Consider the following 25474-nt stretch of genomic DNA (forward strand, 5'->3'; position numbering starts at 1 on the left):
TCTTGGGAAGGGGTTCCACAGTGACAGTTGTAGCTTGAGATCGCTATGACTTCTGTCACACAGGAGAGGGCGTTTCTGGGACCTGTCCTTATTGACGCGCCAAAACATCAGCAAGGCATTATGGGATTTGTAGTATTAGCGATATATGAATGCGCTGTATAATACCGGCGGGCTAGCTCTAGTAGTCATTTGGTATAGCCTCGCGGGCCAAATATAATTACACTGCGGGCCAAATTTGGGCCGCGGGCCAGAGTTTGACACCTATGACTTAAGGGGTTGTCTCATCTTAGACATTGGTGGCATATTGCTAGAATGCACACCTCTCTCCAGAACGGCAACCCCCCCCCCGATTAGTGGAAAGCAGTCATGCTACAGCGGTGCACTCTCTATTCGTCTCTATGTGACTTGCAAAAACAGCCAAGCACGCCCACGCTATTTTCAGAACTCAGTAAATGAAAGTGCTGCAGTTGCAGTGCTCTCTCCTTCACTTTCGGGGGCCAATTCTGGAGAAAGGTGCTAGTGATATGCCCAGTGTACTCCAAAGACATACTGATAGGGACCTTAGATTGTGAACCCCATTGGCGATAAGTTGATGCTAATGTCTGTAAAGCGCTGCGGAATATAGTAGTGCTATATAAATGCATAAAATAAATAATACGCCATCAATGTCTGAGATGATATAGCACCAAGAACTTAAATTGTATAGCCTGCAGGAAAGAAAGGAAGTGGGTTACATATGGCAAATAGTAATGTAAGGTTCAGGAGGGAAGTATTTTTAACTTAATAGGAGAACAATAGGGCACAATGTGAAATTGGTTGGGAGAGTAGAAGATGCTTGTAACAATCTTCCAGCAGATGTGGTTGGAGATCCACAGTAGGCGAGTGAATATAAACCTGCCTGGAATAAATATTTATCTCTATCCTAAGATAGAAATAATATAAAGTAGGTAAACTAGATGGGGCATTATTCTTCTATGTTTCTATTACATGGATAAACCACAGCTTCAGCACACAGTGGTTATTCACTGTGTAAGAAATGTTATACTATTTTCCAATATACTTTCAGAATCAATTTCTCCTGGTCGTAAAGATCTCTGCTTGCAGCCATTTAGGTGGAATCTTCATCGTTTACTTCTAGTGGATGAAGAGGTGTCCTGTAAACCATGAGACTTGATGGGAGATATTTATTACACTCATTTTGTGAAGAAATAAATGAGGACAGCAGGGGGAGGACTGGCATTAAGTAAGACAGCAGGACATTCAGCGATTTAAGAATATTTTTATTACGCGTTCAAGACAAAATCAGCATTATCGCCTCTATAGATCAAGATCTGAAAAAGCACCAGTTTACTTATAGGCTTTGACAAGCAAATTGTAGAGACTTTGGAGGGTCATTTATCAAACTGGTGTAAAGTAGAACTGGCTTAGGTGCCCATAGCAACCAATCAGATTCCACCTTTCATTTTGGACAGCTCGTTTGGAAAATAAAAGGAGGAATCTGATTGGTTGCTATGGGCAACTAAGCCAGTTCTACTTTACACCAGTTTGATAAATGACCCCCGTTGTGCACATCTTTCTATTCTGCAATTAGACTACAAGTGCCTACAACCTCTGAACAAAAAATATACATAGATCTGAAATATAGATACCCTACCTAAGCACAAATACCTGGTAGTTGCTGATAAGGAGCTGCCCCTCTACCTTCCAGCAACCCTCTGATAAAGCCTGTACTCACTATAACTTCCTTATCAACGCTTACCTAACCTGTGGGACAGCTTTAGGGTGGGAAGGGGCCTAAACTGTACAATATCTTTTCAGCCAGAGGTTTCATTTTACAATTATGCTTTATTTGGACAGTGACACATTGTTTAACAATGATTAAACCCATCTACTATAGAAATCACAACCTTCCAGATGTTGCCACTTATGGACCAACCTTCTAACTAGAAGTAACTTAAGCATTCAGATATTTTGCATGGTGTCTGATGTGGTCATTTATAAACGTAGTGATGAAGAAGTAGCTGTGGTCGTAACCCTGGAAAGAAAGGAAAAACATATATAACCATACAATGTATACAGTCAGTGTAGTGATGTCTGCTCACGCAGCGACACAACATAACAGAAATGTATGGATTCAAAGCAAGAAATTACATTTATGCTAATCCATGATGAGGATAAATCCTGGATCCACACAGAGCGCTTGGAAAACTGCTGATAAAACTAAATGTGACCATTTACTTCTGAGCCTTACCTCTTGCAGTCTGAACACAACAGGAATTTTCCGTTCAGTACATGCTGCGATAAAATTGTCAGGCAAGAGCTGCCCCGCAGAGAGGAACTGGTCATCTTTCCCCTGGTCAATTAGAATGTCTAGCTGTGAGCCAGAGTACGTCTTCACCAGATGAGTCGCATCATATGCCTTACAAATATAAAGGAAATTCTAAGAAATTATATTTAAGTATAAAGCATGGATATAAACAATGGGATTAAGAATAGAAAGAAGAGAGTTGTGTGCAGAGGTACATAGCTGTAAATACAGTAGATATATATATATATTTTTTTTTTTTATATGAACAGTAATATGTACACAAATGAACATAAACCTACATACCTCCCATTTACTGCTGTCTGATCCCAAGTATCCACCAAATGCTTTCTGACCCCAGGGACATTGAATGGGATTACAAATAGGTGCAAATGCTGAAACACTCTGAAAAGGACAGTAAAATATAATTCACTGGTAGTTATTACATGTAACTTACAATGGAGACTATAACAATACATTTCATACTAAACCACTAAAAAGCAGCTGCCCCTTTACAGGCCATGGTACACTCAGTGAAAAAAATTATAATAATGCACCAAGAAGGATTTGTTGGAATCGAATGAAACTTTATATGTGTGACTGTAATGAGGATATACAGTAATTAAGTGATTACAATATTAGAAATCAGAGAAAACTGTACAATTGAAAGGAGGATCTAGCACCTGTGGGGCCACCTCTAGGCTGTATACAGGATGAGATACGGTTGGGCATGGAGGTATACAGGTTCTGTATGGTATTCTGCGGCACATTTGGCCTGTAGATCCTACACACTCGTAGGTTGCTGAAGCTGGTGTCCCAGCTAGTCCAGTAAGTGCTCGATAAAACTGGAGACCGGGCAGGACAAGGAAGTGCTGCAATCTGGAGATGACATTCCTGGGAAACCCTTGCTGTGTGTGGGCGAGTATTGTTGTGCTGAAAAATGGCAGTTGGAAGCCCTGAGCGGCAACACGTGACCGCAAGATGTCCTAAAATATTGCTGAGCTGTTAGTGTCCCTCATATCACTACTAAGGGTGACCGTCATATGTGATGCTCCCCAGATCATCACACCAGCAGTTGGGGCAATGTGTCGCTCCACAGCAAAGGCAGGAATGATGCGCTCACCACAAGGCTTCCATACTCCAACCCAACCGTCGTGGGATCCCCAATAGAACCTGGATTCATAGCTAAAGACAATACAGCTCCAGTCTGTAACAATCTAGGTTTCTTGTTCACACCACTGGAAATGAAGGCGACGGTGGCTGGCTGTCAATGGCAGGACATGTAATACGAGCCATAACACCTAAGCACCTGGACATGGTCCGGGCAGAGACAGGGATGTATAATGAAGGTGCCACCTGTGTCTGGATGGTGGAGAATGAAACTGAGAGCTGCTCATACTTGTCAGTGGATCAAATGATCATCTCAACTGGTGGGGGCTTGGTGCCCGTTCACCATGTGTGCATTGCCATCTCGTAATCACTGCTCCCAACACTAACAGCTAGGTCAGAACAGCCTAGATAACAGGCAATTTGTCAAAACAACCATCCTGCTTCTCTCAGTTTAATGATGTGCCCTCTCAAAGTCTATACTGGGCAAAATGTTTTTGAGTGCATCGCAGAGGCATGTCTTGCACTCAATGATTTCTCACCAAGAGGTACAATATCCAAAAGTAGCCATTGAAAGCCTTTTTATAGGGCAGCAGGGGAAGCTTTTTTATGCCCTCTTGTGGCAAGACCCAGTGTCTAATCAGACGACACTAGTAATCATTTACATATCTGCCCGGGACACAACTGAATAGCTGAGTTTTGCAGCAATACGACATTTCTATCTAGGTGCGTTATGTATATATATTTTTTATGTCAATGCGTGTATTTACCAGATATGTTTTTCAAGCAATGAAGAAACAGTAAGAAGGATTAATATATTTTGGGGTTTGCACAGTGATGACATCAAGGACATGTTACTGTACTGTAAATGCTCAGGGGCATACTGCAAGATTTCAGTCAACTCACAATTTTTTTTAAAACACCTTAAGCTACTTTCACACTGGTGTTTCTGGGTCCACCTGTGAGATCCGGTTCAAGGCTCTCACAAGCGGCCCAAAACGGATCAGTTTAGCCCCAATGCATTCTGAATGGATGAGGATCTGCTCAGAATGCATCAGTTTGCCTCCGTTCAGCCTCCATTCCGCTCTGGAGGCGGACACCACAATGCTGCTTGCAGCGTTTTGGTGTCCGCCTGACGATGTGGAGCCAAACGGATCCGTCCTGACTTACAATGTAAGTCAATGGGGACGGATCAGTTTTCACTGACACAATATGGTGCAATTGAAAACGGATCCGTCCTCCCATTGACTTTCAGTGTAAGTCAAAACGGATCTGTTTGCATTATCATGAAAAAAAATGAATGCAAACGGATCCGTTCTGAACGGATACAATCGTTTGCATTATAGGTGCGGATCAGTCTGTGCAGATACCAGACGGAGGTGTGAAAGTAGCCTTAGTTTATTGTATCTGCCTCAGAAGCAAGAGACCACTTCAGTAGTGAGCATTCCCAATAGATTTAAAGGCTATGTACACCATTGGAGTCAATTTTTTTCAGGATTTCATTTAACTTATTTTTGGCTAAAATCATATTTTCAATTGGCCTTTATTAAAAATATTAAAGGGGTTGTCTGGATTCAGAGCTGAACCCGGACATACCCATAATTTCACCCAGACAGCCCCCCTGATATTAGCATCGTAGCTTTTCATGCTCCGATGTTCTCCCTTGCCCTGCGCTGGATCCGGCTCCCCTGTGTGGCGATCGGCGGAGCCGGAGCTTGTGTGCAGCAGCCCCCGTCTGTAATAGGGCTCCATAGGAAAGTAGCAAAATCATCATAGATTCCAATGCAAGTGCATTGGAGTCTGATAATAGCAATCTAATGATTGCATGTTATAGGTCCCTATAGGAACTATAAAAAAAAAGTGTAAAAATATATTATATATATTAATTATATATATATATATATATATATATATATATATATATAAAAAATATTCAAATCACCCCCCTTTACCCAAAATAAAAATAAAAGAACTATAAAAATAAAAAAAATATACACATCATGGGTGTCGCGATGTGCGAAAAAGCCCATAGTATAAAAATATATTCCCCATACGGCAAACAGCAAAACATAAAAAAGCGTCCAAATGGCAATTCGCCATTTTTGGTCGCTTCATTTTGTACAAAAAAATGTAATAAAAAGTGATCAAAAAGTCATACACATCCCAGAATGGTATCAATGAAAAGTTCAGATCGGAGCTGTATGGGGGCTCATTTTTTGCGGGGCGTACACATAATTACAAAAAAGTTATAAGGGTCAAAATAGGGCGACAAAAAAATAAAACAGATTTTTTTTCCCACTTTTGAATTTTTTTATCACTATCAAAACGCAAGAAAAACTATACATATAAAAAGGTATTGCCGTATTCGTACTGACCTGTAGAGTAAAAGTAACCGGTCCGTTTTATCGTACATTGATTGTCGTAAGTAAAATACCCGTAAAAATGTGGTAGAATAGCTTTTTTTTTCCCCGCTTCCCACTACATCACATGCAATATTAAATGGTGGCGTTGGAAAGTACAACTTGTCCTGCAGAAATCAAGCCCTCATATGGCTATGTGAACAGACAAATAAAAAAGTTATGGCTCTGGGAAGGCAGGGAGCGTAAAACGAAAACGCCAAAGAAAAAAAAAACCTGCGGGGCTGAAAGGATTAATGAGTGTTTATGATGTGAGAGAACACAGATAAGAAGTCTGCTCCTCAGATGACAGAAAGGACAAAAAATCCACAGGCAGCTAGTAGAGCATGTCAGCTCTGTACAGAAAAAAGGATTCCATATTGTTAATAAAGACCAATTGAAAAAATGATTTTTAGCTCAAAATAAGTATAATGCAATAATTTAACAAAATTGCCCCCAAAGGTGTACAAAGCCTTTAAAATAGGATTGTCACTACTGTTCTTTTATTGTCTGTATTGAGTAGACCTGCACCACAAGGGAAGCAGAGCATCTTACTTGATGCTTCTGCAGAGCCTGCACGACTCAAGCAATGAAAATACCACTGTAGATACACTACAGTATATGGACAAATGTATTGGGACAGATCTCTTAATCATTGAATCCAGGTGTTTCATTCTGCCCCATTGTCACAGACGTATAAAATCCAGCCCCTAGCTATGCAGTCTGTTTTCCCAGTCATTTGGGAGGATCACTGAACTCCAGCGTGGTCCTGTAATAAGATGCCACCGTTGAAACAGGTCAGATTGTGAAATTTCTTCCATCCTAGATATTCCACAATCAACTGTGAGGGGTAATATTGCAAAGTGGAAGTGTTTAGGAACCTCAGCAGCTCATCCATGAAGGCGACCCTGTAAAGTCACAGTGGGGTCAATGAGTGTCAATGAGTGCTGAGGCACATAGTGAATAAAAGACCCCAACGCTCTGATGACTTAGTAAGTGCAGAGTCCAAACCTCCTCTGGCATTAACATCAGCACAAAGACTGTCCATCGGCAGCTTCGTGGCTTAGTTTTCCATGGCCGAACAGCTGTCTGCAAGCCTTATATCAAGCAGCACAATGGCAGACGTGAGATAGAGTGGTGTAAAGCCTGTCGCCACTGAAGCAGTGGAAGCATGTTCTGTGGAGTGATGAGTCATGCTTCTCTGTCTGGAAGTCTTACAAGTCTATTTTGGGCAAATGCTAGGAGAACGTTACCTGCCTGACTGCATTGTGCCAGCTGCAAAGTTTGGTGGAGGTTTTGGAGGTTGGCCTAGGCCCCTTAGTCCCAGAGTACAGAAATCTTAACGGGATTCTGTCATGACATTTTAGGCCTGTAACCTAAACATATGGCCAGGTCCGTCCAAATAGCATGAATCCGAAACTGTACTTATTAAATGTGCCTGTGGCTCTATTAGCACATAAAACAGGTTTTTATAACCTGTCATTCACCTACCTAAGGTGCCCAAGGGGACGTCGCTTCATACTGGGTGCACAGCTGCAGCCAGCTCCGTCTGGTGCCCAGCGCCGCCTTCCTCACCTCAGCCCCGCCTCCGCAATCGTCCGGTCCCTCAGGTTATGCCTAGTGCGCATGCGCGGGATCTGGCAGAGGGACCGGACGATTGCGGAGGCGGGGCTGAGGTGAGGAAGGCGGCGCTGGGCACCAGACGGAGATGGCTGCAGCTGGGCACCCTGTATGAAGCGACGTCCCCTTGGGCACCTTAGGTAGGTGAATGACAGGTTATAAAAACCTGTTTTATGTGCTAATAGAGCCACAGGCACATTTAATAAGTACAGTTTCGGATTCATGCTATTTGGACGGACCTGGCCATATGTTTAGGTTATAGGCCTAAAATGTCATGACAGAATCCCTTTAAAGGGATTCTGTCATCAGAAATGAGCCTATAAGCTAAACATATGGCGATGTCCCTTGTAAAACACAGAATCCTAAAGTGAGTTTATCAAATGCCCCTGTGACTCTATATTCCTAAAAAAGAGGTTTATATCACCTGTCAATCACTTAAAAATGTGTCCAAGGGGACGTCTCATGGTGAAAGGTGCCCGGCTGCAGCCATGTCATATAGGTGCCCAGCGCCGCCTTCTCAGCTGAAATCGCCGCCCTCCCTTTCATGTGATCCACCTACCTCACGTCATCACTGCCTCTCTAACCACCGCTCGCTTCATCCAGATCCCGCGAGCTTTGAACCAGGCTGTAGGAGGTTGGATGGCTGGGATGGGCAGTCAGTGGAGGTTCGAGCGAAGTGCGCTGGCCGGCTCATGCGCACTTCGCTATACGAGGCCGCTGCCAGTAGTCCGCACGGGCGCATCAGGATATACCTAGTGCGCACGCGCGGGATCTGGATGAAGAGAGCGGTGGTTAGAGAGGCAGTGATGATGTGAGGTAGGCAGATCGCATGAAAGGGAGAGCGGCGATTTCAGCTGAGAAGGCGGCTCTGGGCACCTAAACGACATGGCTGCAGCCGGGCACCTTTCACCATGAGACGTCCCCTTGGACACATTTTTAAGTGATTGACAGGTGATATAAACCGCTTTTTTTTAGGAATATAGAGCCACAGGGGCATTTGATAAACTCACTTTAGGATTCTGTGTTTTACAAGGGACATCGCCATATGTTTAGCTTATAGGGCTCATTTCTGATGACCGAATCCCTTTAAGGCTTCACCATACCAAGACATTTTGGACAATTATAGGTTTTTAACTTTGTGGGAACAGTTTGGGGAAGATACATTTCCAGCATGAATGTTCCCCAGTGCAGAAAGGAAGGTCTATAAAAGGCATGGTTGTTTGGGTTTGGTGTGGAAGAACTTGACTGTTCCACACAGAGCCCTGACCTAAACCCCATCCAATACCTTTGGGATGAACTGGAATCAGAGCTGCAGTATGCAAAGAAAGGCAACGACTGTTTTGTTCCAGCACATGCTTCCTCAGGCCTTCTACCATCAGATCGGTGAGTGCCACATCTTCCTATACTTTTTCAAGAAGAACAGGAGTTTTTTTTTTTATCCAACCATGTGCTATCCTTCACAATGTGTGTTCTCTACTAAAGAAAACATGCTAAAATATGAATGAAGGGATCCTATAAGGTCTCTTCTGGTTATATGAGGTTTTCTATAAAAGTACACCTCCCCCTATTCATCTGTGTACTTGAACTTTATGAAATGTTTTCTACAGCATCAATGCCCTTTACTTAATTACTCAAAGGCAAAACGTACTTGAGAAGAGGTTAGCTGATCAGCAGGAGATGTAAAAACAAGGACTGAGTCATCACACATCAGATAATGGAGAGGACTTAGGGTACTTTCACACTAGTGTTAGAAGAATCTAAAATCCGGAAATCCATATGCAAACTGGGAACTTTTTTTTCCCGTTAGACCAGGGATGCTCAACCTGCAGCCCTCCGACTGTTGTAAAACTACAACTCCCACCATGCCTTGCTGTAGGCTAATAGCTGTAGGCTGTCCGATCATGCTGGGAGTTGTAGTTTTGCAACAGCTGGAGGGCCGCAGGTTGGGCAGCCCTGCGTTACACTTATTCATTGAAATACTGTATCCATCTTTCCGGTATTAAATTTTTTCAAAGCTAGAAAGAACTGCGCATGTGTAGACAGGAAAACCGGATCCGGCATTAATACATTTCAATGGAAATTAAGTGCAAGTGCAGTAGTGTTCCGGGATTTTAGGTGGAAAAAATACCGCAGCATGCTGCAAGGGACGTACAAGGAACAGAATGGAAGACATCCTGATGCATACTGAACGGATTGCTTTCCATTCAGAATGCATTGGGACAAAACTGACGCGTTTACCGGATTTCAATACCAGAAAAGATCAACGCTAGTGTGAAAGTACCCTAAGCGGTATGATTACGCTGGCCACAGATGTGTGGGAAGCCATGTTAATCACCAAATGTGGACATAGTAACTTAAAGTCCTATTAGACCCCACAATTTTCTGGCCAATTTTCAGGAACAGGGGTTCATAGGAAGACTCAGTCCCAATAATTGTCCCGTATGATCGAGCAGTCGATAAACGAGCAAACAAATGCAGCATATCTCCCTGTGTAATCAGAGATGTGCTGCTGATAATAATGGGGGGGCAACTTCAGTACTTCAAGCTACTAGAGCTATTTCTTGTCTACCTCGTAGTATCCTGCAGTCTGATAATAATCTTGTTTCATCCTGTAGTCCGATGCTGCATGAGCTCAAAAAACGCAGTTTTATTCCCGATCAGCGCTATATTGCCGGTCAGCTTGAAGTCAAGGTAACCGCGCCCCCTAACCGTCCCCTTTTGCGGCTGCCCCCTTGACTTCAAGCTGACCTGCCTGACCTCTCCTGATGGAGAATAAAACAGCGTTTTTTGAGTTTATGCAGCATCAGACTACAGGATGAAACATATGATTATTATCAGACTGCGGGCTACTATGAGGTACTGCTGGGGAGGGTGTAGATGCATTTTTGAAGAGACAGGTTCTCTTTAATTATTGTACTTGTGACTTATATTTTCCCTTACCATTAGATATCCATACATTTATCAGTGTTAAAGGGGCTATCCAGGTATTCTATATTGATGACCTATCCTCAGGACTAGGCTTGAGCAAATCATAGATCCGAAGTCGATTCATTCAAATACTTCGATTTTAATGCTTCTAATGTTTGCATACAGCATTAAAATGTATTGGCTCTGTGGAGACTTCGGTGAGTTACTACTTATTCATATCTGCATATTTAAAATGGCTTTGGTACTGGCTGGTACCTTGGTACCAAACCCCACTTCAGATTGCTATTTTAAATCTATGATCGGAAGGTCGATTGGCTCAAGCCTACTCAGGACTCCCGGCACCCCCATCAGCTGTTTGAGAAGGTTGCGCCTAGGCCATGTGATTAACGTGACATCACTAGTCAAGGAAGAAGCCACAGCGTTCATCTGGAGTGCTGCGTCTCTTCAAATAGACCTGGACTCCCACAGATCAGATATTGATTACCTATCGTGAGGATAGACCATCCATATCTCAGAAAACCCTTCTAAACCTCATCTGCCACTTATCTGCCCAAGCCTCCAATCTATCCAGATCCCTCTGTAGCAGTATACTGTCCTCTTCAGTGTTAATTACTTTACACTGTTTAGTGTCATCTGCAAAAATTTTTATTTTATTCTACAAGATCATTAATAAATATATTGAAGAGAATAGGGCCCAATACTGACCCCTGAGGTACTCCACTAGTGACAGTGACCCAATCTGAGTGTGTACCGTTAATAACCACCCTCTGTTTTCTATCACTCAGCCTTACACACTCATTTTATGTACGTACTGTTCATACAGCATAATACGTAAAGCGTTGGACAAATCAATAATTACATCCCATGACTGACCTAGGTCCAGTCTGGAAGTTGTGTCTCATAGAATCATCACATTAGTTTGACAGGACTGATCCTCATAAACACCCTTTATTCACAGTAAAGTGTCCTATGAGTCTGTATGGAGAAGCAGAGGACAAGCTTGACCATTCCAGGAAACTCAAAACCCCCATTCCAGTGACTGAACATTTATTATCTATGGTCAGTGAATGGAAAATCTTCTCGTTACTTTCAGATGCTGGAAACTTGTGCAGGTCATGCCCAAATGACACAGGTCTGTGGACAGTTGTATGAGGGTGTATACACCCGTCAGCACTGTCATATGCAGTCAAAATCTGCACGTTTTACCATAAGCTACTGATTTTTTTATTTTATTTTTTACAGGTAAAATGTGTCTTTAAAGGGTATCACCTGCATAAAAAGACTACCCCAAAACTGTGGCAATTTACAAGATATGCCATAATTGCACAATAGGACAACAGGTCTAGTGACCTCCATTTGCTGACTCCCAACCTCTGCATTCTCCATACTCTTCAATGGAGAGCAACCACCTCTCCATTGGCTGAAGTCTCTGGGATTGGAGAAAAGAGCCAAGCTCTGTCCATTAACATATATAGGGGAAGATTTATCAAAGCTGGGGCAAAGGGAAACTGGTTTAGTTGCCCATATCAACCAATCAGATATAACCTTTCATTTTTCAGAGCACCTTTGAAAAATGATAGGATCAATCTGATTGGTTCCTAGTGGAAACTAAAGCCAGTTTTTCTTTGCAGCAATTTTGATATATCTCCCTCAAAGTGTCCATTACCATGACTGAATCAAACGTAAACCATACACTGTAATGTCAGCCAACCCTGCCGATTTCGTTAGGATCGTCTGACTATCTAATGTGTATAGGGGAATCCTGACTCTCCCCCAACAACAGATGGCAGAGGAGAGAAGAATAGGGCAGTTGGATAGTATGTGGGGTGGGGTGGTTTGTAGAGGTGGCCAGCTTAACAATGAAGTCCATCAAGATCTTATGCATTTTGATCAGATAGCACTGGTGCTGGAAATATGGTAATCTGGACCACATTTGGTTGAAAACACCAGAAATATCCAGCATGTAGGCACACAGAATCCATTAATATTTCATGTAATGTACGATCTCTGGTTTCCGCCCTGCAGCAGGGTCCTAGAACATAGTGATTAGGAATGTGTGTGGATGTATAAATTGTCAAAGTAATGGCAATCTATACAATTCCCTTGAGAATTAACTATTCACAATGTTAATTAAGGGAATATATAGTAAATAAAACTTAACATTTAAAGGGCTTCTGTCACCCCACTAAACCTTTATTTTTTTTTTTTTTTGCTTACTTATAATCCCCACACTGCGATTTATGCCTACATAATCAAATTAATCATTTTGGTCCTGTAGATTTTGTTTAAAACATGCTTTTAAAATATGCAAATTACCTTGCTACCAGCAAGTAGGGCGGCTACTTGCTGGTAGCAGCCGCATCCTCCGATCCTAAAGACGCCCCCCTACGCATTGTGATTGACAGGGCCAGGGAACGGAATCGTTCTCTGCTGGCCCTGCCTGTTAGCATTCAAAATCTGGCGCCTGCGCCGCGGCCGTACCTGTCTTCAATCGGCGCAGGCGCACTGAGAGGCAGCCGCTCGCTTGGCCGCTTCATCCTCAATGCGCCGATGACGTCACATCTACACCCGGCGCTGGCGCATTGAGGATGAAGCGGCCGAGCGAGCGGCCGCCTCTCAGTGCGCCTGCGCCGATTGAAGACAGGTACGGCCGCGGCGCAGGCGCCAGATTTTGAATGCTAACAGGCAGGGCCAGCAGAGAACGATTCCGTTCCCTGGCCCTGTCAATCACAATGCGGAGGGGGCGTCTTTAGGATCGGAGGATGCGGCTGCTACCAGCAAGTAGCCGCCCTACTTGCTGGTAGCAAGGTAATTTGCATATTTTAAAAGCATGTTTTAAACAAAATCTACAGGACCAAAATGATTAATTTGATTATGTAGGCATAAATCGCACTGTGGGGATTATAAGTAAGCAAAAAAAAAAAAAAGGTTTAGTGGGGTGACAGAAGCCCTTTAATGTATTGGATCTAAAAAAATCAGCACACAAATAAACAAAAAAGAGCAATCTTACCAGTATGGCGAAGATATAAATCAGTATATCGCCTAACCAGTCTGGGTTGAACAGCGTACAACGAAGTCTGGGGCAACGAGGAAAACAGACGGAGCAAAAAAAGTAGGGGATAGGAAAAAGGATTAGTGATACAGTAGTGTGTATCCGGTCCCTATCTCACCCTATTAGGAGCTATTGACCCCTAATTGACCTCTTATTACGGAGTCATCGCCCTGAAAAGAGCGGCCCCATCCAGAACCTTACCCTACTATACAGTCCCTATAAAACCCCTATAAGGGAAAAGGGGGTGATCTAACCCGTCGCATATCAGTAAACCCTGCAGCCGCAATTTGCGGATCCGCAATACACCACGGATGTGTGAATGGACCCTAAAGCTAGTCTAAAGTCTGGGACTGATGTCTATAGAAAAAAAAAGACCCTCCTATCAAAAGACTTAAAGCTGGTCAAAAGCCAGGGTTAGATGTCTAAAAAAAAGAGAATGGTCCCAACGCGTTTCATCATAGCAAGTTACCCCAGAATCATCAGGGGACCAAGGGTCTGTGTTAATGTTACTGGCTGCAGGGTTTACTGATATGCGGCGGGTTAGATCACCCCCTTTTCCCTGATAGAGTTTTATAGGGACTGTATAGTAAGGTGAGGTTCTGGATGGGGCCGCTCTTTTCAGGGCGATGACTCGGTAATAGGAGGTCAATTAGGGCTCAATAGCTCCGAATAGGGTGAGATAGGGACAGGATACACACTACTGTATCACTAATCCTTTTTCCTATCCCCTACTTTTTTGGCTCCGTCTGTTTTCCTCGTTGCCCCAGACTTCGTTGTACGCTGTTCAACCCAGACTGGTTAGGCGATATACTGATTTCTATCTTCGCCATACTGGTAAGATTGCTCTTTTTTGTTTATTTGAAGTGTGCTGATTTTTTTAGATCCAATACATTAAAAGTTACGTTTTATTTACTATATATTCCCTTCATTAGCATTGTGAATCCCGGAACATAGTGACTAGAGATGGGTGGCTGCTCTGGTGTTTCATGCTCCATACTTTACTGTAATTAGACCACTCTCCACTTTTTATTCATACATTACCTTATACTTCCCAGGGTTTTTCAGTGCACAGATCAAAGCGCCATGTCCACCCATAGAGTGCCCAAATATAGAAATCCTGTCTGGATCAGTTGGGAAATTTCCATTTATGAGTTGAGGTAGCTGCAAAACACAAAAAAATAAATCACTTTTTCTTGCTCTGTGTTGTAATTTTTACTTTAGAACTAAAATACTTGACTAGTTTTTCTGAACCTGTTAGCTCTTTACTGTTTATGACTCCAAAAAGCCAATTCCTCAGCATGCATCAATAAAAACTGAAATTTAATTTAATTGTGGATTTCTGCAAGCCTCATTCAGGTGAATGGAACCGATTTTCCAAAGTTTCTGCAACAAAATCTGCAGTGTATGAAGGAACCCTAAACACTTCACACTGCTATATGCAAACACCATGCTTTTCAGAAAGGGGCTGTCTCATGGAGATATCCCTTGTCCATGTCCTCTATTAGATAATATGAACACCGGAGAGGGGAGTCACCTGTTTAGGAACCCTGTCTATGAGCCACAATAGACAGCCACTCTGTAGAAGTAGTTCCTATTCAGGCACAGAGAATATAGGCCATTTAAGGAAATCTAGGATGCCATTGACAGAAAGTGTAGTGTGCTAGAATAATTAGAATAATTCCATCATCGACATATTGTATACTTGTATGTTGAATATGGGGTTTTCAGACTGAAACAGATTTTCTAAATTTACATAATTCAGAACTGTAGTTTCAGCCCTTTAAATTACTTTAGTTACATGTCCGACGTCTGATAAGTTATCCACCCAGTACTTCCGGTATCAACACTACTGATCTGGAATCTCTGAATGCTGAAAGTAGAAGACTACAAATGATGATACCATGCCAGGTTAAAAAAAATATATAAAATTCTGAAAATACAGCACCAGCCATTTGTGGGGGCATAGGGACTAGTCACAATAACACAAGAACAGAGGAGAATGATGTCTCCCCACAATACACCCAATAGCAACAAAAATTAAAGAGACCTCCAAGACCAGAGGTATGGGAATTTAAGACATAACTTTTACTAGTGATTATCTAAAAAATCTCAACACCATAGAGACATACAATGAATATAGAAAAATTATGTAAAAAAAAAACAACACACTTTGGCTGCAAAATGATAAAGTACGTCACCAAGCAGAGTTGGGACCATCGGATACAGACTGGATACGGTCTGACTGCATTCTGTACTTGGGTAAATCACAAACCTCTTGTCACTATTTTTGATATCTCAGTAATGCTGATGTTCTGTATAAATCTGTCAATTATAATGAATACACATACAGTCACTATGCACTGGGATACAATATGGATCGTTGGTTGAACTGGCTTGTAAATAAGGACTATTAATACTATCCATAGTGGCAAGATTACAGCTGTCAAGAAGCTGGAATATAAGTTAGGAACCTGACTGGCAGCAGTAGGCAGCACCTTCACTTTTACTTCACATTCGTGTTTTTTCATGAATTGTAAATTGATGCCAATCATGTAAATACATCCAAGGGTGTAACTACCATGGTAGAAGACACAGCAGCTGTTGCGGCCCCAGCAGCTAATACTCCACAAAAAGCAAGTGATGACAACATGATGGAAGGGACAGCTGAAAGTATAACAGTACTACACACTAGAAATGTTCTGCTATGGATTTGTAGGAGCAGAAAATCCATAGCATATCCGGCTGAAATCTGTACATTTTGGTACGTAAATTCTGCAGATTTGCCACCGATTTCACCCTTTGTATTGCAAAGTGTGAACTCTTGTGGCAGAAATCCCGAACATAAATAGACTACTGCCTATCCGACCATAAACTGCATGTCAAGTTGTGGATTTCATTGGAGACAGTTTGCGGATGAGAACTGTTAAAATCTCATCCACATCTCCGTTACTGTAAATGCTGCAGATCTTCTGCACGTAAATCCAGAGCATTTACTCGATGTGTGGCCATACCCTAATGATACATGAAAGCAAGCAAAGACGTAGCACAGAGAAAAGTCCAAAAATAATAAGTCACTGGTGAAGGTGCTCATAACAGAGCGGGGTCCCATTCCAAGGTCTGTGATGTGGCTCCTTATATACCCGAGACTCACTTGTGCGTTCACAAAATATTTCTGAATAACGAATGTGATTAACTATTCTGCATTCAGTGATCGATTCTGAGTATCCCTCACAAAAAGACCACTAAGATAATAAGACGTTACCTCCTCCACAACGTAAGAATACATTCTGTAATTTGTTTTCCAGGGTTCTTCATTGGCATTGACATAGAATCCCGCTCCAGTGCCAAAGTCCCAGCTCTCCTCTTCCCCATCTATATTGCAGCCACCTAACATAAGGAATATGAATAATGAATAAACCGGTCCTGTTGATAGAGCACAAATGCTCTGTATACCGTACACACTGGAACATTGTAACAGAGATATCTCAAGATGCAGGACTATAATTGGCAGTGAAAGGGTTAAACTATAAACTCGTATCTCGTGACATTAAAAAGAAGACCTGTTAGGCAAGTTCACAATAAGGAAACATCAATGGCCTACTGAAAAAGCAAACTAGTAACTGGAAGCAGAACTTTCCTTATGGTCGCTTAGAATTGCTCAGACGTGAACTAGAAAGGCTTCTGATGATGGTTCAGTCCTTGGTTTGTGGACTGAAATACGGACACCGTCATGTGCATGAGGCCTTATATTCATTGCTTCGACATGTCAACCTAAAGTACAGTAAATAGCACTGACTGTACACTGCACCTTATAGGTCAGCAGTATCAATTATCAAGTCTGTGACAACATTTTCATAAAATGTTTAAAGGCCTCAAATAAAATTCTCGTAACCTGCGGAATCTAATTTGTACAACATTTTACATGTAGTGACCCAAACGATGAGACTTACGAGGACTGGTGTCAGGCGCTACTACAATGATGCCAAGCTCAGAGGCGGCCTGGTGGTAGGCGGTCTTGGTGATAAAGTTTTGCTCTGTGCACGTCAACCCTGCAAAAATCAAAATACATCTATTTAGATACACATGGAGGCGGTCATAAAGGTGAATATTCAACTTTCAATCAGTAAAATATTAACCAAAACAAGCTGAATCCACAATTACCCACACAAACAGCCCAGTAAACTATCTCAGAGGAAAGCGTCTCATCCAACTTTAAAGTACTTGACCAGATCATAGGTTATGGGGATGTCAGGATTAGAAAACCATGGCTGCTTTCTCCTAGAAACATCGCCACACCTGTCCATGGATTGTATTTGGTGCTGCAGCTTAACTCCATTGAAATATATCTGTCGTGAAGAATCAGACTTGTATTTGCCGTGGAATCCATGGCAGAAGTCTGAAGCTGACCCTCAGATTTCTGCTGTGGTTTTGCAGTTTCGAAGCCACGAATTTAATTCACATGTAGACACCCAACAGGAATAGATATGCTAATTCTATTACTCTTTTTGAATTACGGTGTGGATTCCCATTTAAGTCAAAATAAATTAAAAGTTACCTTTTTGTTGGGTTGCCACTAAAAAGCAACTTAACAAAAAGGCATATAACACGAGACTAAAGACAGGCCATTAAATTCAGGAGAACCCCTTTAAATGAACACATCAGAAAAAACACCCCCAGAAACAGTGCCGCTCCCGTCCATGGACTGTGCCTGGTACTGAAGGTCAGTAGGAAAGAGATGGCCGGCACTCTGGAGGACAGTGCTCAGTGGTAGAGCAAAGAGGAAGAAACCACACTCTCATAGATTAAGTTTAACCCCTTAATGACCAGCCTATTTTGTGCCTTACTGACCAAGAGATTTATTTTTCAATTTGTTCGTCACCTTCCAAGAGCTATAACTTTATTTTTCCGACTATGTGGCCGTATGAGGGCTTGTGTCACGGTGCGGTTCACTGGGACAGTTAAGGCCGTGCATGCCCTCTCGCGTACTGGCTGCAGGCTGACTTCTTGTATGCTGGTTGCTTGGGGCTGCGTGCTGGCTGTGGTGTCTTGTGTGTACTATGCCTGTGAATGGGTGTACTCCCCTTGTCTGCATCTCTGTGCAATTCTTATCAATGTTGCCGTGCGTGCTGGCTGCAGGCTTCCTCATGAACTGGCTGCAGGCTGACACCTGTGTATGCTGGTTTCTTGGGACTGCGTGATGGCTGCAGTGTAGTGTGTGAACTGTAGCCTGTGGATTCCCGGGTCTGCATCTCTGTGGCTCATGTCTCTGGTGCCGTGCAGGCTGGCTGCATGCGCTTTGGATACTGGCTGTGGGTATTCACATGCATGCTGGTTCTGCGATGCGTGCTGGCTGCGGCCTTGTATGGATGCATTTCTGTTGTGTCACGGGGTGTTTGTGCTCTGGTTTACTGGCTGGTGGTCTCCGTGTATGCTGGTTTCCAGGGGCAACGTCCTGTACTGCAGCCTGGGTGTTCACTTCCCTGTTCATGCAGGCTCCCCTCCCTGTTTGTTTCTGATGGGGTTAACTTCCCCTGGTCCGTTCCTGGGTGTGGCTTATCAGGTGCCCTCATTAAGCAGCTATATCTACCTGTGAGCTGTGGGGCTTGGGGTCAGTCTATCTTCTGTTCAGTGCCTTACTGGGTGTAGCCCCTTGCTGCTGATCCAGTTTTCTTTTCCTATCCGCCCTTGTTTGTGGTGTCACCTGGTAATGCATTGTCTGATGTTCTGATTTGTTCTGTGAGGTTGTTGCTGCTTTGTCCGATGTTCCTGGTACCTGTTCTGTGATGGTGTTTGAAGTTATGTCCTTGTCTGACCTGTATCTATCCTGTATGATGTTTTTGTTATCCTTGTCTGTTCCTTGTTAGCCTAGCAGTGCTCTACTGCATCTGATAGCCTGGCAGTGCGTACTGCTTCTGATTGTATCCTGCCTGGTAGTGCCTACTGCTTCTGATCCTTGTCTGCCTGTAGTTCCTTTCTGCTTCTCTTCCTTTTCCTTGTTTGTCCTGCCTTCGTGAGAGGGTCCCCTGGGTTCTCCAGAGGGAGGATCTCTAGTCTGTGTGAATCTCTACAGGGAGTGCAGAGTTATTAGGCAAATTAGTATTTTGACCACATCATCCTCTTTATGCATGTTGTCTTACTCCAAGCTGTATAGGCTCGAAAGCCTACTACCAATTAAGCATATTAGGTGATGTGCATCTCTGTAATGAGAAGGGGTGTGGTCTAATGACATCAACACCCTATATTAGGTGTGCATAATTATCAGGCAACTTCCTTTCCTTTGGCAAAATGGGTCAAAAGAAGGACTTGACAGGCTCAGAAAAGTCAAAAATAGTGAGATATCTTGCAGAGGGATGCAGCACTCTTAAAATTGCAAAGCTTCTGAAGCGTGATCATCGAACAATCAAGCGTTTCATTCAAAATAGTCAACAGGGTCGCAAGAAGCGTGTGGAAAAACCAAGGCGCAAAATAACTGCCCATGAACTGAGAAAAGTCAAGCGTGCAGCTGCCAAGATGCCACTTGCCACCAGTTTGGCCATATTTCAGAGCTGCAACATCACTGGAGTGCCCAAAAGCACAAGGTGTGCAATACTCAGAGACATGGCCAAGGTAAGAAAGGCTGAAAGACGACCACCACTGAACAAGACACACAAGCTGAAACGTCAAGACTGGGCCAAGAAATATCTCAAGACTGATTTTTCTAAGGTTTTATGGACTGATGAAATAAGAGTGAGTCTTGATGGGCCAGATGGATGGGCCCGTGGCTGGATTGGTAAAGGGCAGAGAGCTCCAGTCCGACTCAGACGCCAGCAAGGTGGAGGTGGAGTACTGGTTTGGGCTGGTATCATCAAAGATGAGCTTGTGGGGCCTTTTCGGGTTGAGGATGGAGTCAAGCTCAACTCCCAGTCCTACTGCCAGTTTCTGGAAGACACCTTCTTCAAGCAGTGGTACAGGAAGAAGTCTGCATCCTTCAAGAAAAACATGATTTTCATGCAGGACAATGCTCCATCACACGCGTCCAAGTACTCCACAGCGTGGCTGGCAAGAAAGGGTATAAAAGAAGAAAATCTAATGACATGGCCTCCTTGTTCACCTGATCTGAACCCCATTGAGAACCTGTGGTCCATCATCAAATGTGAGATTTACAAGGAGGGAAAACAGTACACCTCTCTGAACAGTGTCTGGGAGGCTGTGGTTGCTGCTGCACGCAATGTTGATGGTGAACAGATCAAAACACTGACAGAATCCATGGATGGCAGGCTTTTGAGTGTCCTTGCAAAGAAAGGTGGCTATATTGGTCACTGATTTGTTTTTGTTTTGTTTTTGAATGTCAGAAATGTATATTTGTGAATGTTGAGATGTTATATTTGTTTCACTGGTAAAAATAAATAATTGAAATGGGTATATATTTGTTTTTTGTTAAGTTGCCTAACTTAGCAACCATGCGTGAAAATCGCACCGCATCCGCACTTGCTTGCGGATGCTTGCGATTTTCACGCAGCCCTATTCACTTCTAGGGGGCCTGCGTTGCATGGAAAACGCACAATATAGAGCATGCTGTGATTTTCACGCAACGCACAAGTGATGCGTGAAAATCACCGCTCATGTGCACAGCCCCATAGAAATGAATGGGTCCGGATTCAGTGCGGTGCAATGCATTCACCTCACGCATTGCACCCGCGTGGAAAAAAACTCGCCTGTGTGAAAGGGGCCTAAGAGGTGAACAGTAGATTATTTCTTTATTTTGGTGATTCATAGAATAAGGATAAGCGACTGACACTAGTGATAACCAGTACAGCACTAGGCACTTGTCACATCAAGCTATAAATCTACTCACCTGATAACCAGTACAGCACTGGGCATTTGCCACTTTCAGCTTTAGGTGGCAGATAGATCCCAAATTTCATCTTACATTTCAGTTCCGTACTGTAAAAAAAAGTGATAAAACAGTTAATCAAACGTGAGAAAGAATACAATATGAAGACATCAGAAAACATAGCCAGACGTCTTTCAGTGAGTTTTTATGTAAAAAGTCTCTTGTGCAGTTAGTTATCAATGTAATTTCAAGTATCTGGAAATGCACGTTTTTAATATAATAAAGAGTGTGTAATATCACAAACCACCATTAAAACACAGGAGCGTATAAAAACCGGCCGTCCTGTAGGAGCATGAATAACTCAGGTAATGGCTTCATATTAATGAACTTCTTCAGAAATATTTGTCACAGGAGGAAAGACATTACAATTATATATACAGTATATAAAAAAAATAAAAAAATCTAAAAACAAGCATATAAAACTTCTGTTAATATTTTACATAAGCAAAAGTATACATGAAAAGCAGTAATGAAGATACAGATAAGGGCTCGTTCACACGAACGCGTGATGCCCGTTGCCGTATTGCGGACCGCAATTTGCGGTCCACAGCACGGGCTTCACACGTTCGAGCCCTAACAGTGATGTTAGCAAGCAATGCCATATCCACAGCACTCTTTGGGACAACATGCGGGTGTACCCGGAGGAAACACACACAAGCACCGGGAGAACATACAAACTCCATGCAGATGTTTAACTTGGTTGGATTCAACCTAAGGCCTCATGCACACGGCCGTTGTTGTGGTCCGCATCCGAGCCGCATTTTTTGCGGCTCGGGTGTGGATCCATTAACTTCAAAGGGGCCGCAAAAGATGCGGACAGCACTCTGTGTGCTGTCCGCATCCGTTGCTCTGTTCTGTGGCACCGCAAAAAAAATATAGCGTGTCCTATTCTTGTCCGTTTAGCGGAAAAGAATAGGCATTTCTACAATGGGCTGCCCGTTCCGTTCCGCAAACTGCATGAGGCCTAAGGCTGCCTTCATATGTGGCAGAGTTCATTACAGAAATTTTCTGCAACTGAAAATCTGTTGCATTTGCCCAAATGAGGCTTACACAAATCCATATGCTTGCCACCAAACCATGGCGAATGGAACGGATTTTAAGTTGCAAAAAATTTCTACAAAGAAATCTGCCACGTGTGAAGGCAGCCTCAGTTGGAATCCAACCAACAAATCCTAAATCTGTCCCCGATGTCTAGTACTTCGGTTGAGATACAGCAGATGCTATGCAAGCTTGTATAACTCATGTGCGAATTAAGTCAATGCAACAATGAGAAAATGACATAATCTAAACCAGTTTTTTCCCTATAAATAGATTAAAAGAAAATGGGTGGTGGTCAATCCCGAAATATTCCAGTTTTCACACTGACCACTGTGGTACACCCTGCTGCACTGGTTGTGCAGAAAGAAGTGTGTGTCTCCAATATGGCTGCCCCCAGGGAAGGCTTTTAAAATTAAGTTGCTATCATATATATATATATATATATATATATATATATATATATATATATATATATATTAGTGTATTACTTTTCAATACACTGAAAATGTATTAAGTCAAAGTTCCCATTGCCGTTTAGCTTTCCATTCTTCTGATCCGTCAGAAAAAATAAATAAAAATCTTATTTTGTTATTTTGAACATCAGTTTGCAGTAAAAATAAGTGATCTGTCTATTTTTGGAGCGTCCGTTATGATCAGTTTGTGTCACTTCCATCAGAGATCAGTTATTTTTGACGGGAGAAAAAAGGTACTGTAGCCAAAACATTTCTCTCATCAAAAATAACTGATCTCTGATGGAAGTGACACAAACTGATCCTAACTGATGCTCAAAATAACGGATCCATTTGTTTTCTGTTCTTCTGACAGATCAGGGGAACGGAAAGCTACATGGTGAGGTGATCACGGTCTAAGCTTAAATTGAATAAATGAGCTGGGAATGCTACTGTAATGTAAATTCTGATACCAAATATTATAAAATTGGGACAGGTTTACTAATCGTGTTAATATTTAGACGGTGTGCTCACAGCGGCTCAGGCTGGATAATACATTTGGCGCCTCTTTAGACAATTTTGTCTTGCTTTACATCACCTATTGATCGGCTTACTTTGTGCACAAGTTTGGGTGCATCTTAAATCACAAACTTTCCACTTAACCACAACCAACCATTCTCCACAATTACGCCACACACCCTTGTCGACCAAGGCGCAGAAACTGCCTATATCACTGATAGGTGGGATGCAAGGCATGAACGCCACTTTTTTGAGGCACAATAAAGGATGGTGGTGTTCAGGATATTACTTGATAGTCAGCTATTATTTGTACAATGGTGCCTTGTTCCTCAATTCTAGAAATCCTGCTCTTGGATCTTGAGAGATCCTCTTCTGGGACAACCTCTTCTTGGCAGCCGATGAACAAACTATGGATACATTGCTAAGATCTTGGGGAAATTAACTTATCTGGATGATCATCACGTACCCATGATGGACGGATTCAATCACCAATGCTTGTATGTAATGACAGATTAAGCATGATTAATGATTTAACACGCCGACAGAAGAAAAAACTGGTAACCGTATAGTTACAGTTCATGAAAGGCTCCTGTGCAAATGCATAGGTGATCTAGGACGTCACAAAGTGAACATCTGTTATTACCTTCATTGACTCATAAAAGCATAGATATAAGAGACGAACGTAAAAAGAAGGACACTATTGGACATCTGTCGCTGTACATACCATACTGCGAGAACGAAACAAAAACCACCATAGAACAGAAAATCATGTGTGAGAACATATCTACAGAGCCGAATTACAAACGCCACGCATGTAATACAAAAACATCTTTATTGTGTCACATTTAAACACATACACCTCATAAATAACAAAGATGATAAGAATTCAGAGAGGTACTGAGTGATACACCCCCCCCCCCAAAAAAAAAATGTAGGTCCCCATGTACCGTATGTCCCACTTATGAACAAATCATTACTGTAATAGGATGTAAAATCCCTAATACATGTATAAGAGTTAGATAACCCACCATTAATACATAACCCAAGATTCAATCACATCATTGCATATGTCAGTATAATGTAAAGTCACTAAACCAACTGTCACCACACTAAATCCAAGGAGGAACTAAATTGCCTCCCTAGAAAGAATCAAAGGGCATGCAAAAGAATCCAATACAAGATTGGCACTGAAGTAGGTAAGACATACAGACCAAGAGCTGGGGGGCAGACCAACCCTGACGTAAGTTTTGCCGCGCTTCCTCTGGGTACACATGGTGTACGCCATTTCTTCAGTATTTATCTATTCAAAGCTAAGAGCATTACATAAAAGCAATTTACAGCTTAGGGAGACTACATGCTGTCCTTCACTTACATATTATAGAAAACCCTTCACAGGTCCATTCCTTTTTGCTGCTTTCAATTATAAATACAGGCATTAGCCCTGAATACTTGGAAATAACACAATGTGAACTGACAAAAAAGGTCTTATTATCGTTCAGCAGAAGAAAGCCAATTGATGAAAATAAAACGGTATAATAACCATGTACTCCACAGAAAGACAGCAGAACTACAATGTTGGGACACTGTGAAAAATGTAAATAAAACCCGAATGCAACGCTCTGCAAATCTCATAGAACCAGATTACAGAACACATATCAGATTCTCAGATCAGATTATCATTATCGTCACTCTGGTCATCACATGGTACGTCACATGATCTTTTACCATGGTGAATCACCATGGTAAAAGATCATGTGACGTACCATGTGATGACCGGAGTGACGTCATCCCAGGTCCTTAAACGATAGTTAATGCTCTCCACAGGTCCTAGACAGTAAAAGAGTCAGACGGAGATGCCGGCTACGCGAGCAAGTGGATAAAGGTGAGTTAAATGACTTTTTTTTTTTTTTTTAACCCCTCCAGCCCTGTTTTACTTAGCATTCTGTATTCAGAATGCTATTATTTTCCCTTATAACCATGTTATAAGGGAAAATAATAAGGTTCGGGTCTCCATCCCGATCGTCTCCTAGCAACCGTGCGTGAAAATCGCACCGCATCCGCACTTGCTTGCGGATGCTTGCGATTTTCACGCAACCCCATTCATTTCTATGGGGCCTGCGTTACGTGAAAAACGCTCAAAGAGGAGCATGCTGCGATTTTCACGCAACGCAAAAGTGATGCGTGAAA

At 42.5% G+C, this 25474-nt stretch overlaps 1 protein-coding gene across 2 annotated transcripts in view; it reads right to left on the reverse strand.

The window, feature by feature from the left end:
• Window positions 1-1825: 1825 nt before the first annotated feature.
• The window catches only part of ESD (esterase D), a 54979-nt gene continuing 31330 nt past the window's right edge, over window positions 1826-25474 (reverse strand). For both annotated transcript variants that reach the window (XM_040425454.1, XM_040425453.1), the window contains exons 4-10: window positions 21243-21331; window positions 17359-17457; window positions 16671-16795; window positions 14450-14569; window positions 2612-2710; window positions 2252-2419; window positions 1826-2035 (exon numbers count right to left, since the gene is read on the reverse strand). In XM_040425454.1, the coding sequence (XP_040281388.1) occupies window positions 1955-2035; window positions 2252-2419; window positions 2612-2710; window positions 14450-14569; window positions 16671-16795; window positions 17359-17457; window positions 21243-21331 (781 nt within the window). In that variant the 3' untranslated portion in view covers window positions 1826-1954. The remainder of the gene's footprint in view (window positions 2036-2251; window positions 2420-2611; window positions 2711-14449; window positions 14570-16670; window positions 16796-17358; window positions 17458-21242; window positions 21332-25474) is intronic.

Source organism: Bufo bufo, chromosome 3 (genome assembly GCF_905171765.1).
Source record: "Bufo bufo chromosome 3, aBufBuf1.1, whole genome shotgun sequence".
Classification (NCBI taxonomy): domain Eukaryota; kingdom Metazoa; phylum Chordata; class Amphibia; order Anura; family Bufonidae; genus Bufo; species Bufo bufo.